Consider the following 16,633-nt stretch of genomic DNA (forward strand, 5'->3'; position numbering starts at 1 on the left):
TAACTTCTAATACAAATTTAGCTAAACAACAATGCTAAAAATTTACACGAATTATAAAACTAATCAAATTTGAGTTGACGCACCCACCCACGGTGACTATCTCTTTGTAGAAATCAATTTAGCAAATATACAATTTTTTTAATTGTGTATGTTGAGACTTTGAATGTTATTTAACTTTATATTTTTTTATCTTAAATTTCATTTAAAGTACTGTATTAGATTATTAGACCATGCTTTACACATAAGTTTGACAATGTAATCTTATTACGCAACCTTAAGAAGGAGAAGACAAATATATATTAAAAACAATGGTCAAACATATAATCTGTGTGGATAAACAATTGAATTTACTTATGTTTGTGTGTTTGTTTGTTTTTTAATTTATTTTGGCGCGTATATTATTTGTCTCTTAATCGTATCAATATATAGGGACTATTTTAGGATTTTGTGAATGAATATATGATTATCTGAATATGTTTTTTTATTCCTTTGCTCTAAATCTATTTATTATCTTGTAATTTTTACGAGCTGTCAGTAAATCTGGTTTATATTTATATCAAAAAAAATTGTTACATGAATTATCAGCGTGGTAAAATGGCAGAAAAGGTAAGGTGATTGAGGGTAGGATCTATAATTAAGGAATCCATGGGAATAGCTTTGCAAACGGCAAATGGTTGTTTTGGTTCAGAAAGTGGCATTGATTCACTCCCATGCAATGATACAACCACGTCAGACATGGTGGGCCTATCTTCTGGATCTTCCTGGACACATAGAAGCCCAATACGTATGCATTTTAAAATCTCTTGTGTTGGGCTTGAACTTGATTCTATCACCAAAGGATCCACAAACTCCATTTCTTTTCCTTCCTTCCATAATCTCCACGCCTGTCACGAATTGTACAAACAAGAAATGTGTCATTTTTATAAAATCTCTGGCTTCGAACGAAGAGTGGGAAGAAAAAAAAAAAAAGAAACATACATATGAAAGTAGTGTTTGAGCATGTTCTGTGAGGAATCCATTATTTTTTTTGCCACTAATTATCTCAAGCAAGATAACACCAAAGCTAAAAACATCAGATTTTACTGAGAACATGCCGCCCATTGCATACTCTGGAGCCATGTACCCACTGTCACAAGAATTAAAGTTATTATTGTGTTGATCTTGAAGTTTATGGTACCAAAATTTGGGTTTTATAATTGAGAAAAAGAGGAAGTGATATGAAAGAGGGCACACGTACTATGTTCCAGCAACTCTTTTTGTGTTAGCTGTGTTTTGATTTTCGCAAAAGATTCTTGCCATTCCAAAGTCTGATATTTTGGCAACCATGTCTTGGTCCAACAGTACATTGCTGGGCTTGAGATCCCTGTGAATAATTTTATGCCTGGAATCTTCATGAAGATAAAGAAGTCCCTTGGCAATTCCACTTATGATATTGTAGTATGTTTCCCAATTGAGCTGGGATCGTCTTTCCAAATCTAAAAATCAGATATCGAAACAAATTATCATGAGTTTCATTATCATAGAATTCAAATGTAAATGTTGTTTTGTACATGTTTTTTGCTGAATGAGACCAACCAAAGATGAAAAAGTCAAGGCTTCTGTTAGGCATAAACTCATATAAAAGCAGCTTCTCGTCTCCCTCTATGCCCCATCCTACTAGCCTCACTAGGTTTCGGTGTTGAAGTTTGGCAATGAGCATAACCTCATTTTTAAACTCTTCTAAGCCCTGCCACGATTTCCTCGACAGTCTTTTCACGGCTACTTCTTTCCCATTCGGCAATTCTCCCTGAAAAAAGTTACGAAGTCAGATGTACCAAAACCAACTTTTGAGCAAATCAGAGTTAGAGCCAAAATACACACACGCCCACACAGACCTTGTAAATAGTGCCAAAACCACCTTGTCCGAGCTTATTTGAATCTGCAAAGTCGTCCGTAGCTACCATTATAGTAGCTAGATCAAAGAAAGGCAGTTCCTCTGAAGTGACAAGATTACCTTCTTGAGTAATAGTGACCGTTCTGGGAATTGTTATGTCTCTTAACAGAGCACGTTCGCTTCTGTCATCTACGTAGACAATATATAAATACTAATCAGTCATCTGGTCTGGGCATAATTAGAATGGTAAGCAAATAATATCCTTTTACCTCTTTCTCTTCCTTTTTTTCGCAGAAAATAGACAGCACAATATCCACTGATAAGGACTATAAGCAATGTGCAGGGAACCAGCACAATCTTCCAAATTTTCCATTTATCCCCTGTTTTTCAGTGGAACAACTTCCTTAAAACCCAAGTTACAACAATCAAGTCTTTAAATTTTTACTTTGCAGAGATCTAGTGACTGGCTTTAAGGCCTCTGCATCTAAAGGGTAAACATTAGGAAATATCCATATACATTTGCTTTAATTGTTTTTAATATTTTAGTTCTTTAGTATTAATTAAACTAGCCACTGTGCAGCCAGTTGTTTTTTTTATATATATTTATATCTCCATTGATTCAGGTTCTGAAAATATTAGCTGATGTTTGTAATGAACAAGATTTAGTTCAGGCTTTGGTTGTTGGTGATGGTGAACTATGGATATGCATATATATACTGTAGTTTTCTTATCTTTCTTAAACTCTCTACTCATAGCTTTCTATTATCATTATCTATGCTGATTGTTTGCTACCTCATACTATAGTATTATACTAGTTATAGCACCGTTAGTATTATGTATTTATAAGTTTAAGATATAATTTGTGATCTTTTTTTTTGGAAAGGGAGATATATGTAATTGGTGACTTAAAATAGTCAAAGAAAAAAAATGCAAGACCGCCAAAAAAAAGGTTAAATTAAGCGAGGAATCGAAATTTTTTTAATAAAATGAAAATAATTGAAACAAACGACAATATTAACTAAAAACGACAACAGTAGTTAAAATGGCAATATTTACGAAAACGACAATAATTGAAAAAAACGATAATATTAACTGAGGAAATCTACATCGTTGAAAAACGACATTATTTACGAAAATCGTCAATATTAACAAAAGAGACAATTATTGAGAAAAACAACAATGATTTTAAAAAACGACATTATTTACGAAAAATGACAATAACTACAAGAACGAAAAAACTTCCGAAAACGACAATATTTCCAAAAAACGACGAGAATGCAGAAAATGTCAATATATAATTCCGTAAAACCGCAATAATATAGAAAAACAACAACAAATAAATTTGTGCAAAATGTGGATTTTTAAATGTTAGAATTTGGGTGCGTATAACTAAACCTTCTTCAATCAATAAACTTGATACAAATTAACATAATCAATTAAAATATATCGTAAAAATGAAATAAATTCATATAATCAAAACAAATATATACTTAATTAATTAACTTTTTGTCAAAAAAAAAAAAAAACTAACTAATAAATCTCAAGTAGTCGTTACATCTGGTTTGTATGACACATCGATTATGCTAATAATAATCATTCACTAAATAGATCATAAATAAATAAACTTGAAAATGAAACAATTATAATTAGATTGACACAACAATTTCGTATTTGTGACCGAAAACAATTAATAGTTTTGAAATATTTACCTTTAAAAAATGGATTGACAAACAGAGAAGTGAAGGAGTCATTGTAGAAGAACTGGTTCATCTCAAACCTCACATAACAGTTCCTACTCAAAACAATTCCACCTCGGCGAAAAGAACAGCAGGCGTTAAGCTCTCCCAAGGCAGCGGTCAAACAGTCACTGCAGGATTTTGAAGGCGTGTCCAAGGTACACTGTTGTAGACCATAAATAGTTTCCTCTCTTGAAAATCCGATTTTCCCAGTAGCGAACATGTTGTTAGAAGAATCAAACGCAGCCTCATTTGAGAGGCCATTCATCATATACATCAAAACTTGACTGAATCGAGTCCGGTCCGAAACGTTTTTCTCCTGGTCATTGTGCTCTGGAAACTTTCCTGTGTAGACTTGCATGGTAGAAAAGAACATCTGGAAGGAGTAGCGAACTTGACAAAGGTCGTACCATATCATTGCATCTTTGCTCTTGCAGTTTCTGAAAATATCTTGGCTTGCTTCCTCGATGCATTTCCGGCAGACGGTGGAGCTAACATCTCCTCTACAAAGGGATTGTCCATAAACTTTATCGGAGTTATTTCCAACACTAGTATTCAAGTAACCTGGGAGAGACCCTTTAAGGGTTGTGTTTGAAGATAAGTCATGGAGAAGATTATTAAGGTTAGTTTCGAATTGGCTGTGAGGAGTGTAGTTTCCATACTCGAGTGAACAAAAGGTGTAAAGAGGCTCTGCATTTGAAAGTGCTGAGAGCATTAATAAAGCTAGTATAATCGTGGATACCATTGCTCTTTAATGTTCTCAACTTTTGTTTCTTCTGCAAATTCTAATGGTGGGTATAGAAGACTATAGCTATACTGACTTTCTTGGCATTCTAATTAATGGAAACAAAACAGTAACTATTGGGGTTCTTGTCTGGTTTTACAACATTTGGACAATCTCAGATGTGTCGATATCAATGACAATACATAGGATATTACTCAGAAACTTGACGAAAGATTCGAAAACTGGGTGGCAAAGTCATTAAAATGTTAGTACTCATTTGACTAGTCAAAAATGGGCATATCTTCACGTCAGGTTTTATTGTTAGTATATTCTAAGAATGATCCAATCAAAACCAGTTTTATGTTCATTAAGTTAAAAGGTTAGTTGAACTTTGCACAAGAACAAAGGAAGGTTTGATTTTTTTTTTATTTTTTTAAAAATATATATAGAGAGTGATTCAACAATTATCCAAAGTCGTGTATTGGTAGTAATTTCCCAAAGATTACAATTTTTTGCGGTTTACCTTATTCTTTTCAAATATTTAATGATTCAACTAGTTGAATGAGAAATCATTTGGATAAGATCATTTTGAGAATCTTTGTGGTCCTAATGTGATCCCTCTCTCCCGGCAGTATTTGAATGAGTGATTAGTATGATTTTGAATAATACTGTGGTCCTAATGTGATAAACCATCAACTTTTCAGTCACAAAGAATGAAAAACGAAAAAGGTTATAGCAATATAGTATTTGAATTGTCAATACCGGATAACGTCCATTACATGTCAGTTTAATTATTTGTCAAGGAAATACTAATTAATTATCTTTGTTTAATCGGTTCTAATTTTACGAGTGATGTTGTTTTACATCTTAAAATGTCTAATACAAACAACATATAAAGTGACTCCGTATAATTTCAATATTAAATTGCACAAATTATAATAGAATACTAGTTTATGCTGTGTTAGCTGGCACTAGAACTCATTTATAATATACTTCTAATTTTATTTAGTAAGTTGACTATAATTTAAATGATTCTTTTATAGAGAAGTAGTTTTCTTCGCTAGTAACATACGCACTGACAAAAGAAAGGCCCTACCTTATTGATATCATTTTTTAAAAAGAAAAAAATCCTATTGAACACATCAACTAAATAAAATAACGAAAAATGCTTCTCAACTTAACGTTTATTAAAAGTTATGTAGTAGTACTATTCGAGTAGAGTTATTAATACTAATAATTTTGTCGGAGAGACGAATAATCCAAATTTAAATTATTTGTATCCCACATATCGAAAAATTGTGCAAATATTAACTCATTTATGAAAAAATAAATCAATTTATTTATTGCCAATTAACTAATTTAGAGGTTGATTTTTTTTTAATCAACCTCCCGTGCTTAAAATTTCAGCAAATAACTCATTAATTTTGACTTTTGCATTTTCATAAGTCATTTTAATCCTCATCTTCATCCTTTAGTCATTTTATGTTATTATTAAGGTAAGACATGATTTTGGGAAAAAAAAACATCTTTAGATTCAAAAACCGGTTTGCGCATTCCCACTGTTTGGCTTGGAAATAATTATCTCTGGGAATATGTCGAGTCAGATTGATATGTATGAAAATATGTAAATATATTTCAATTAAACTAACATCATAATCAAATAATGTTTAAAATAATAATTTTATCCGGGCATTTTATAATTGTTGGTCAAAATAATATACATAAAAGTCTTTTTTTTTTTAAATTTTAAAAATGAGCTTTTGCCAATGATTTTCTAAAAGTTAATTATCCGGTGTTCTTTTATTAGTTAATTAAGTTTTTTAAATTAATAAAGGGCATAATATTATATCGTCAGCTCATAGGTCATACCCATATTTATAGTCATTCATGTATGCTTTAAACTTTCTAGGACCAATGCCTAGATTGACTTGACTTTGTGAATAACTGAGTCTGTCATATAGAATAGAAATTTAGAATTCACGAACCAGCGGGACCCATACTACTAGTCAACATATTTTGTTAACCTGCTAAAATTGTACATTAATACATTACAAGTACAAACTAAAACTTTTTTTTTTTCAGAAATTGTGCAGTAAATACAGAATTAATTCATTACAAAGTTTGCATGTCATATATATGGAAAAAAATTGGTTACTAATAGGTATATATATATAGTATTTTCGATAATGGAGTTGTGCATAATGTATGAGATCTTTTATAAATTTTTAAAAATTTTGGGATAATATAAGATGTCAATCATGATTTAAATAGACTATTAATGCGTGTATAAATATTGTAACAAACACGCGTGGAACAAATTTGTTGAATTTTGATTTTAGCTTTCTAAATTATTTAAAATTTTATGAAAATTTATGGAAGGTTAATAACAACGTTATACACAATCCGGAAAAAAAATTAGAGTTACAGTAAGTTACAAAATAACTAAAAATATCTATACATGATATGTATATATACATTTATAATATTTATAGTAATAGTATCACTATCACCGGGGCATGAGACTAGAAACAGTGACACCATTAACGGAGCAAGTGTCAACCAGTGGTTGGCGATGCGCCGTGAATCTCCCCATGGAGAAGGCAGGTTGTTTTGGTTTGCAAAGAGAAAGAGTACTATTACTAGCTGTAGATTCGCCTTTCAACATCACGACGACGGAGGACATAGTTGGCCTGTCGTTTGCATCTTTTTGAACGCACAACAATCCTATTTGGAGATATCTCATGAATTCATCTTGGTCATATGAATCAACCACCAATGGATCCACCAGCTCCAACGCTTGTCCTCCTTGCCACAGTTGCCATGTCTGCATTATTATACCATTTCAGTAATTCGGAAAACAATATTGTGTTGCTTGAATCTGATGAAAACAAATGAAACAACTTAATCACAAACACAAACACTCTCACGTATGAAAGAAGGCAAGGAGCGAGTTTCGTAAGATGAAAGCCGGCGTTCCTTTTCCCAGTTATGATCTCAAGCAACAGCACTCCAAAGCTGAAAACGTCAGACTTGACAGAGTACAACCCCTCCATGGCATATTCTGGTGCCATATATCCACTAATCCATCCCAACAGACAAATGCAAAATTAAAAATCTCAATTGAAATGTTTTTGACAATATATTGTTTTATTGTTTAAGAGCACAATAATAACTTACTAAGTCCCAACTATTGTGGCAGTATTAGCTTGACTTTCAGTTCCTGCAAAAATCCTTGCCATTCCAAAGTCTGAAATCTTGGGATTCATATTCAAATCAAGTAATATGTTACTGGCTTTCAGGTCTCTGTGGATGATTCGAAGCCTAGAATCCTCGTGAAGATAAAGAGTTCCTCTTGCTATTCCATTGACAATCTTAACCCGTGTGCTCCAATCTAGTTGTGCACGTTTCCTTGAATCTAACCATCACAAGTGCGAAAAAATGCAGTTTAGAGTAGGAAACATAAGTATACATCTATAATTTAGTATGATGATACAAGGTCCTGAAGTCAGAGGACTTCAGAGAAAAGAATAATGTATACAAATATATATATTACCAAATAAAATGATGTCTAAGCTGCTGTTTGGCAAGTATTCATACACAAGTATCTTTTCCTTTCCATCTACACAGAAACCCAAAAGCTTGACAAGATTGTTATGTTGAAGTTTCAATATCAGTAGAACTTCATTAGAGAATTCTTCTGAACCTTGCTCAGAACATATTGAGAGCCTCTTCACTGCCACTTCCTTTCCATCTCTTAGTGCCCCCTGAAAATAACCATTTTTTTTTTGTGTAATCTTGCATATGTTGACTTCCTTTTCAGATTGAAAAGAGATTCAAAAAATACTTTATTACTTACCTTGTAAACAGGGCCAAAACCACCCTCTCCTAACTTGTTTGAATCAGAAAAGTTGTTAGTAGCAATTTTTATGGAAGCCAAATCAATGTATGGAAACTCCTGAGCTGTTGAATCATCTCCATGGATGTTCATATGAGAAATTTTCCGGCGATTTTCATTATTCCCTGAATAAGGAATCAAGATGTAGATTAAGTAGAGAACAAAAATAAAAAATAAGGAATCATCTCTTAGATAAATTTGAACAAAATCTTTATTACTCTTTTTGTGTCTTCTGTTAAGTGCATAGTAGCAGGCATATGAGCCAAGGACTACTACCACAAGACATGATATAACAACAGCTACCAGTGCAAATTTCCATCTTTTTCTTCCATTATCTGCGATTCAAATCAATCAATTAGTTGATATCTCTCTATTTGTTTTTCACATCAGCTAGTATGTAAGAGAAAAAAGAAAAGGAAAAAAAACCAATAATCTTCGTGATGAACAATTAAGAACCTTCTCCATTCGTATTAATAGCCATAGAACCAGATTCACTATAAAACGCATATAACTCATATCTCAAGTAGCAGCTTCGACTAAGAAGTCTAGCTCCAATTGAGTGATAATAAACATCCAAAATCTCTTCTGTGGCACTTCCAAGGCATTTCTTACAGTCATCTGAGGACAAGTCTCCAGTGCATTGCACTAAAGCGTATACAGTCTTATCCATATAGGCAACTTCTCCAGTTGCATACATGGATGAATCATTAGAAGCAGCCACCTGAGTCAGGTTACGCAGTGTCTTTTTCATAAACGATTTAAACTCTTCTGGCTGTGAAATATTCTGCACGTTATCCAGTGGGATGTTACCAGTGACACTCAATTTCCCAAAGAAGTTTTCGTTTGAGTAGCGCAATTGGCATGATTCCTCCCACACCACAGCTTCTTTTGAGTTGTGACAGAGGCCAAGAACATCCTGGGCAGCTGTGGCTATGCAATCGTGACAGAGTGTGTCGTTGACATAGCTCAGGCACATGTAAAGACCATAGACTTTGTCTGCATCTTTTTTTCCGATTATGGCTGAGTGGAACTTGAGAGTAGAAGCATTTGAAGGGAACGTGCCCAGTAGATTTTGGAGGTTATTCTGAAACAGACTATTCTCTGTGTAATTACTGGTGTTTGAGCAACGTGGATAGGGAGGGTCAGCTAAAGAGAGATTAGAAAGAAGTGTCCAAAGAAAATAAAGCAACAACAATGGTATTGGTTTAACAACGCCTTCTAAATGGTTCATAATTGCCTTCTGATTGCTGAGAAAAACTAGATCGAATTTATTGCTAAATCCTTCTTCTACCGAGTTACAATTACAAATATATATATTATACATTTATTAAGTTATATTTTTTTCATTTATATTTGGCCCTGAAATATATAATATCTATTTATTAAAGTTATATAAAACAATATATATGTTCTCATTTGATTCTGCATAGACCTTCGAGGTAATATCGTGTAATTGTATTCAATTATCTAAACGAAGCCAGGAATTGGAAAGAAAAAATAAATTCTTTATTAATGTTTTTCTGGTCCAAAACCATCTTTTCAAGAACAGGAGGACAGTTAGTTTCATGGAAAGTACTTTCTGCTTCCATGTTCAAAGTCAAGAGTCCTTCGTAGAAATGCACAATTTTATGATGGAGATGGGTCCCGCGGGACCCGCCCTCACTGAGATAGGGAATTCCCATCTAGATGGGACAGGACAGGATAACTTTCATTTTTTGTTGTAATATATATTTTTTAATATTTTATACGTATTTTATATTTTTTTTTATGTATTTTTTATTATAGTAGTATTTTTTTTAAATTTAAAATTTTATTTAGAATAATGTTTAATATTTTAAATAATAAATATTGTGCAATATTTTAATTTACATATAATTTATATTTTTTATTTTAAAATTTCAATTTAAAATTTATTTTTTAAATAAATAGGTTATCTGCTCTAATAGGGGATTCCCCACCTCATCTCTGACGGGGAATATGATGGGATGAGATGGGGACGGAGATTAGAAATATAAATATGGACGGGGACGGGAGAGCACTCCCTGCCAATTCTTCGCCCCGTGTACATCACTACTGACTTATTCAGAGTAATATTTATGGGAATCAGCTATCAAAGGTCCCTATTTAAAAAAAATAAAATAAATAAATGGACGTTTGAGTGTAAAACTTAATCATATATCATGCTGAAAGAAATTAGTAAACAATATTTTAATATAGGTAGGAAGTGGATTTTTTTCAGAGTGGAGAGTTGATTTTCATTTACTAAGATTTTAAATAATTTATCTTTATTGAACTATTCAATTCTTCCCTGACTTCATTTAAAAAAAAAATGCAAAGGGCTTGCAGATAAATCTCTTAAAATTCCTCACAATAGAGATATCAAATTATCAGGCAGGTAAGATCAAGATGATGAAATTGTATGATTAAACTACCAATAATTAATTATCCAACAAACTAAAAGAAAGCACAAAAAGATGAAAGGATGCTAGTTTATACAATATTAAAACAAGCATCATATATGTGTCAAAAAAAATCTAATTTTATAATTACTATGAACATAGGTCCGGATTTTATCTCAGAATCAATTGATATACTTATATTCTTGTAACTTTTATAATACTATAATAATAATGATCTCACTGTACTATAGTTGTTCGAGTAACTATCAACAATGGATTTTGAACAACCTGCAAATCTCCTTGGGGAATGCGGACTGTTTGGGACACTGTAACTATCACTGTACACTCTATTGCAGCCAACAAGCCTGCATCACCATTTCAATTTTTTAATATTAGGGCCAAGAAAATTCTTAAAAAGTACTAATAAAATAAAATAAATAAATAAATAAAAGGTTGAAATTGTCACATATGCAAGGAGGCTAGTAGCATATTTTGTTTGATGAAATGAAAGCCACCATTCCTTGGGTTAGGTCATTTCTTTTCTTTTATATTTTGGAGTAAGTGTTTGAAGTAATATATAGAATTATAAATATGATTTGTGACCGTGAATTATTATCATTATTTTATTGTGCCTCTTAAATTTTGTTAGGTTGTTTTAAATTCACCGAACTATTACTGTTACATGCTGAATATGAATTTGAGTTAAACTTAAGATGGTGGAGACAATAATAAATTAAAGATATATGCATAAGCCAATTCTATTTCTGTTAATTGTCAACCGACAACATTTGAAAAATATAATATGTATTAGAATGCGATTTTTTTAAGGCTATTAAAAGGTGATTTTTTTTAAGTTAAACAAAGATGTGATTCTTATTCCATTGTAAATAATCAAATTTCAAATGCTAAAATTGGGCTTCGAAAAATAAAAAACAAATAAAGAAAGATTTATATGCTGGAAGCTAAATTATATTATGATTCGGACTTTTTCTTTTTTTCCTGATAGCAGAAACAGACATAATTGAGTTGGCTCACCAGGAAACTTCGGGGCATCCCAGATGTTTGATTTGAACAAATATGTAAGTTTGTTTGATACTAAAGCAACGCCGAAAAATGGCTACTGTACTTTTGTTTTCAGGGGACATCAAATAGCAGTGTGTTTCTTCATTTTATTTCATTTTGATACACTATATTACTGGGTTATGCATACATAACACATACTCTTTCTTTCAATTTTTGTAATTGTTCCCTAAATAGGTGCTTTAAGCTAATGTTTTCAAACCCAACTAAGAACTAAAACTACAAGTATAGAATAATTTCTCTCCTGAGTTATGGCACTAAGAGTGCCAAGAATAGCTTCTTCACTTGGCTCCTTCTCTACAATTCCTCGTCTCATGTTCAGCAACGCATCCCAAGAATTCCCGGCCATGTCTCTGTATCGTTTCCACACCTCCCAACTTTTCTCCGCATGCTCTACTTCGCCCGGTAAGCTTTTGTGTTCACTTTTGCTAATAATATTTTATGGTTCGCCAAGTGTTTGTGAAAATGCGTCTGAGGAAATTCGCTGGCCTGACCCGAGTGTTCCTCTCCTTGGCCGGCCAAACTCAGCGACATTTGCCTTACATGGTTCCACTTCAAATTAACTAGCACTTGTAAATTCTCTGAATTTCAAGAATAGACGATGGCGCTGGAGAAAGTTATAGCGAGTTTCAAAGATGGCATAATGGAGGAGGAACTTTTCACAAGTCTGCCCAAATTGATCCATCAGCAAGTGTAGACATTGGTGCCGTCGTTCATTCGAAAGCTGTATTGGGTGCACATGTTCATATTGGATCAGGAGCTATTATTGGACCTTCAGTTACTATTGGTCAGTCAACAACAATAGGGTACACACAATATCTTCTTACTGTCTTTCAGACTGCAAATATGTATTAAAATTGACGTGGAATAATATCAATTTCACTTTTCTTTCATCCTTATTTGTTCATGATAAAGTTGCTCCTTTTCTTAGGTACAATGTTGCACTTTCTAATTGCACTGTAGGTGATTTGTGCGTAATCCACAATGGAGTGTGCATTGGGCAAGATGGTAAGCATAACTAGTTAGCTAGAAGCTTTACTCAGCTTCATGCGGTTAGTGGGCTTCTTTTTTTTCTTTTCTCAATCTTGGTATGTTTGTTTATAGTTTAATATATCAAACAAGAAAATTGTAGTCAAGACTTATCCTGTTAGGAATGGGTTATAGTAGGACAGCTGTCATGGGTGGTAATGGCTGGGTTGTTAGTAGGGATAATTAGGTGTTTAGACTATTATATAAATGTGGAGTGGGGGTGGGAGAAGGGGCATGAACTTTGTGAGTGAAATGTGGTGAGCTTTGAGCTCTAGGGAGATTTCCAGGTCCCTCAAAGAACCTGGGTATTTTCAATGTATTTACCCTTGTTTATGCAATAGAATTTCTATCTTTAGCCTATTGTTTCCCTATGTTGGTGTTTCTCTGGTTACTATCATGTCTCCATGTATAGTGTATAGGGCCAGTGTTGATGTGCATCAATGTTCTTAATATTCTTATTGTTAACGAGTGTGATAATTCATAATTTAGAAAGAGAGATCTGATACCACACCAAAGGGCTACTTTTTCAGGAAAATTTTAATTTGCTATGCTTGAGCCAGAAAGTTACTTTCTAGGACTATGTTATTAGCTCTACCACTATTGAAGCTCTTCACTTAAAAAAATACACCCATCTCAGCTGTTGGGAAATCAGGGAAATTAGACCCTATCGAAAGTATCTTGTACCATCTGTTGTAATATACAGGTCATTATACTTTAACATTGTAGGAAGTAGGTATTGCTTAACTAAAGTATTTCGAGCCATGTATAAGATGTTTCTAGAGCTGTTGTTTCCTTGCTTGTGATGTTGCACACCATATTTTTCCTGCAGGCTTTGGGTTTCTTGTCGATGAGCATGGAAATATGTTAAAGAAGCCTCAAGTTAGTGCTGTTTCTTCCACAGTTATTGTTTATTATCCTTTTTCTTTCTTTTGTGACGTTTCTTCATCATGCTTAACTTACTTTTCTCCATGACCGCATATCATGGGGTGATGGATGTCCACACAATGGCTGATCAGGCTGTAAATCTAAATCAAATTGCAAAACATGGTTTTAAGTTTGATTTGTTTTCTTATTCTCAACAGCTCGTTTATTAAGCCTGAGGGTCAAATTAGATGGTTTAATGATTAGATCATAAATTTCATTGTCTTATGATTTTTCTTTCCCTCTTTCTGGCTCGCATAACATCCAAAAGATGCTATATGCTAGGATAGGTAACAACGTGGAGATAGGTGCTAACTCGTGCATTGACAGAGGCAGGTAAGACATGCATTTCTTTTCATACTACATTTGGACCCTTTCTCTTCTTGTTTTTCTTTGGGCTGTCACCTGGAGAGACTAACTGTACCACCATGCTCTTGTGCAGTTGGAGAGATACTGTTATAGGAGATCACTCAAAGATAGATAATTTAGTTCAGGTTGGCATTTGCTTTCTTGTAGAGTGTGAATTGACATATTCTGTTATTGGTGACTGCAATTGAATTACTTTTTCAGATAGCTCATAATGTAGTTATTGGGAAGTGTTGCATGCTGTGTGGCCAAGTTGGAATTGCAGGTTCTGTAACGTAAGTAATCACGATTTTACTAATGATTCTATGAATATCCAACCAACTTGACATCAACAACTTGGCTGTTTCCCGTTTTCGTTACTATAGAGTTGGAGACTACGTGACTATGGGAGGAAGAGCAATAGTTCGAGATCACGTTTCTATTGCATCAAAGGTATGCAAGTCTTTCTAACAGTCTCCCAATTCTAGTCTTTCAGTCAGAGAACATGTTAAACTTTCAAATATATCATCTCATGCTTGCTATTGCTACGTCACTTTTGCAGGTCCGTCTGGCAGGTGCAAGCTGTGTTACTAAGGATATTACAGAACCTGGGGACTATAGTGGCTTTCCAGCGGTAAGTGTTATATATATAAACATGAATTTTGACAAGGGAGACCTAGTATATTCAAAAATGAAAAACAATCAGGAAAAGGTATTTACAAAAATGAAACAGCTAATCTTCAAATCAGTGCCAAGTATTTTCAGAAGCATTAAAACCAATCTCCTCTAAACATAAACAGCCACTATATAACTTATAGTGGTGTTTTGCATTCTAATTGCAGAACTGTTTTCTCTCTTTTTGAAAATAGAAAATTGTCCGCTGAGAACAACCCACTAATCTCAGGTTCCAAAGACAATTTAACTTCCAAAAAATAAGTTCTAGCACTAAGCACCATCAACAAGTTATTTACAGTTTCTGCTATAGAAAGCCCCCCTTTTCAATTCCATCAGTATTAATTTTAATCCAGTTGGGCAACCATGATGCTAAATATATATTGGATTGTACTAATTATAGCGTCTTTATTTCTTTCTTATTTCAAACACAAAAGTTCTAGAAAAAATAAAATATGCTTAAGTCCAATTATGGAACATCATAAAAATGTTGTTTATGTACGATGCTTAAAATTGACCGTGTAGGTTCCGATTCATGAGTGGCGAAGACAAGTTGTAATGCATCGTCTGGCAGTGAAGAAAAAGAACCCATAAAAGATTGTCTACTTTGACATAAATTGTTTTCTTTCATTTGTTTGCATGCAAAAAGATAAAAGAAGAAAATTTCTCTAGTTACCATGTTTTTTTTATGCGATTCTTTTTTGGTTGATCTTCTTTTCCATTTCGAATTAAAGAATTCCAACCAATATATCTCATTTGATTCTAATTTTTTATTTGTGCTCCTTTTAAATAGAATGGCATGATTTCACTGCATAAGATAATATACTATTATGGTGCTTAATACTATAATACTCCCTTGGTATTTTCCTAGCCTAAATGAAACAGTGGACGCCAGTTTTACGTAGAGAATTTCGATATGTATTTGCCAAGTCATAACATATTTGTAAAAAAAAATAAAAAATTACACATGCACCATCAACTATTATCGTGCGTGGGGTATAATAGTCCCAATAATACAAGGATATATAGCTTAACTATTTTTTTTTATTTAGAAGTGTACCATATGCTAACACATTTCCAATTTTAATTTTCAGAGTAGGATTTACATTGCTATTAAGATCCATACTCGAATTATGGTGTGCATGTCCTATGATTATTTTGGACACGATCAAAAGAGCAAAATATATTTGACTAACCAGAAAGATGAACTAATATATATATTTCTTAAATTAAACATAAATAACTAAAAAGGAAAAAAAATTATCTTCTAATATTATACATGATTCTTGTTATCCCCGTTTCCTCCTTTAATTCGCGACTTTGCATATTGAGTCCATGGGCCACCTTGAAGGGACTTAAAGCCCAAATCAGGCCCAATAGACTAGGAGTGAGTCTTGGCGGCCCAAATATCAATAAAGCCCAAACGTTGTCTCGGAATAAAAGCCGAAACCATGAAGTTGGCATGTTTCATCTTCTCGAACCCTTTGTCCGGTGTTGCCCGAGGTGTGATGAAGATATCGTTTCCTCCAAATCTAAAAATGGATCGGGACAACAGTGGATGAATCCGAATCCTGGTAAACGAACCAGGGTCTTTGTAAATGAAGAGGGATGTTAGTGAATGAACCCGGACCAGGCGACCAGGTTGGGCATGATAAGTTGTCCCTGATACTGACATCACCCCGAGAAACACAGAGTTTTGTCCCCATAACTAACCTACAAAAGATGTCACATGCGGAATGTACGCAGTCATTTCATAACTATACTGCCACTACTCTGATGGATTCTGTCCCCTGGATCTCGTTCGAAGCCCATGCGAACCAAGCTAAAGCTATAAACTGTTGTCAGTCTTATAGCGTGGTTATGCTCAGGCTGGCCCAGTGGGCCCTGATTAGTGCATTTTATTAAAATCCTTTGTATTAAGTCTCCATCAGTGAGCAAATAGTGTTTATATTCTTATTG

The 16,633-nt window shown here is 33.5% G+C and overlaps 3 protein-coding genes across 6 annotated transcripts; 1 reads left to right on the forward strand and 2 right to left on the reverse strand.

Moving 5' to 3' along the window:
- Positions 1-529: 529 nt before the first annotated feature.
- Positions 530-4,431, reverse strand: LOC133794316 (receptor-like serine/threonine-protein kinase SD1-6). Of its 2 annotated transcripts, XM_062231528.1 has the most exons (7): positions 3,583-4,431; positions 2,143-2,253; positions 1,875-2,062; positions 1,576-1,786; positions 1,238-1,475; positions 979-1,126; positions 530-884 (listed from the first exon to the last, which is right to left on the reverse strand). In XM_062231528.1, exons 1-7 carry the CDS (start codon positions 4,352-4,354, stop codon positions 582-584), a joined length of 1,971 nt encoding a protein of 656 aa, XP_062087512.1. In that variant the 5' UTR covers positions 4,355-4,431; the 3' UTR covers positions 530-581. The 2 variants fall into 2 exon arrangements, with proteins under 2 accessions (XP_062087512.1, XP_062087513.1); XM_062231529.1 differs by lacking the exons at positions 2,143-2,253; positions 3,583-4,431 and having other exon boundaries at positions 1,551-1,786; positions 1,875-2,056.
- Positions 4,432-6,684: 2,253 nt separating this feature from the next.
- On the reverse strand, positions 6,685-9,708 carry LOC133794315 (cysteine-rich receptor-like protein kinase 10). Of its 3 annotated transcripts, XM_062231526.1 has the most exons (8): positions 8,685-9,708; positions 8,447-8,563; positions 8,190-8,353; positions 8,037-8,097; positions 7,887-7,952; positions 7,511-7,748; positions 7,261-7,411; positions 6,685-7,157 (listed from the first exon to the last, which is right to left on the reverse strand). In XM_062231526.1, exons 1-8 carry the CDS (start codon positions 9,550-9,552, stop codon positions 6,840-6,842), a joined length of 1,983 nt encoding a protein of 660 aa, XP_062087510.1. In that variant the 5' UTR covers positions 9,553-9,708; the 3' UTR covers positions 6,685-6,839. The 3 variants fall into 3 exon arrangements, with proteins under 3 accessions (XP_062087510.1, XP_062087509.1, XP_062087511.1); XM_062231525.1 differs by having other exon boundaries at positions 7,887-8,097; positions 8,685-9,585; XM_062231527.1 differs by lacking the exons at positions 8,447-8,563; positions 8,685-9,708 and having other exon boundaries at positions 7,931-8,097; positions 8,190-8,312.
- A 1,789-nt stretch (positions 9,709-11,497) lies between these two features.
- Positions 11,498-15,447, forward strand: LOC133794320 (probable UDP-3-O-acylglucosamine N-acyltransferase 2, mitochondrial). Its single transcript, XM_062231530.1, has 11 exons — positions 11,498-11,706; positions 11,885-12,112; positions 12,306-12,513; positions 12,639-12,715; positions 13,566-13,615; positions 13,929-13,993; positions 14,100-14,151; positions 14,228-14,298; positions 14,389-14,455; positions 14,565-14,636; positions 15,200-15,447. The coding sequence occupies exons 2-11, from the start codon at positions 11,959-11,961 to the stop codon at positions 15,266-15,268; spliced, it is 885 nt and encodes a 294-aa protein (XP_062087514.1). The 5' UTR covers positions 11,498-11,706; positions 11,885-11,958; the 3' UTR covers positions 15,269-15,447.
- Positions 15,448-16,633: the final 1,186 nt, after the last annotated feature.

This window comes from Humulus lupulus, chromosome 8 (assembly GCF_963169125.1).
Source record: "Humulus lupulus chromosome 8, drHumLupu1.1, whole genome shotgun sequence".
Taxonomy (NCBI): Eukaryota; Viridiplantae; Streptophyta; class Magnoliopsida; order Rosales; family Cannabaceae; genus Humulus; species Humulus lupulus.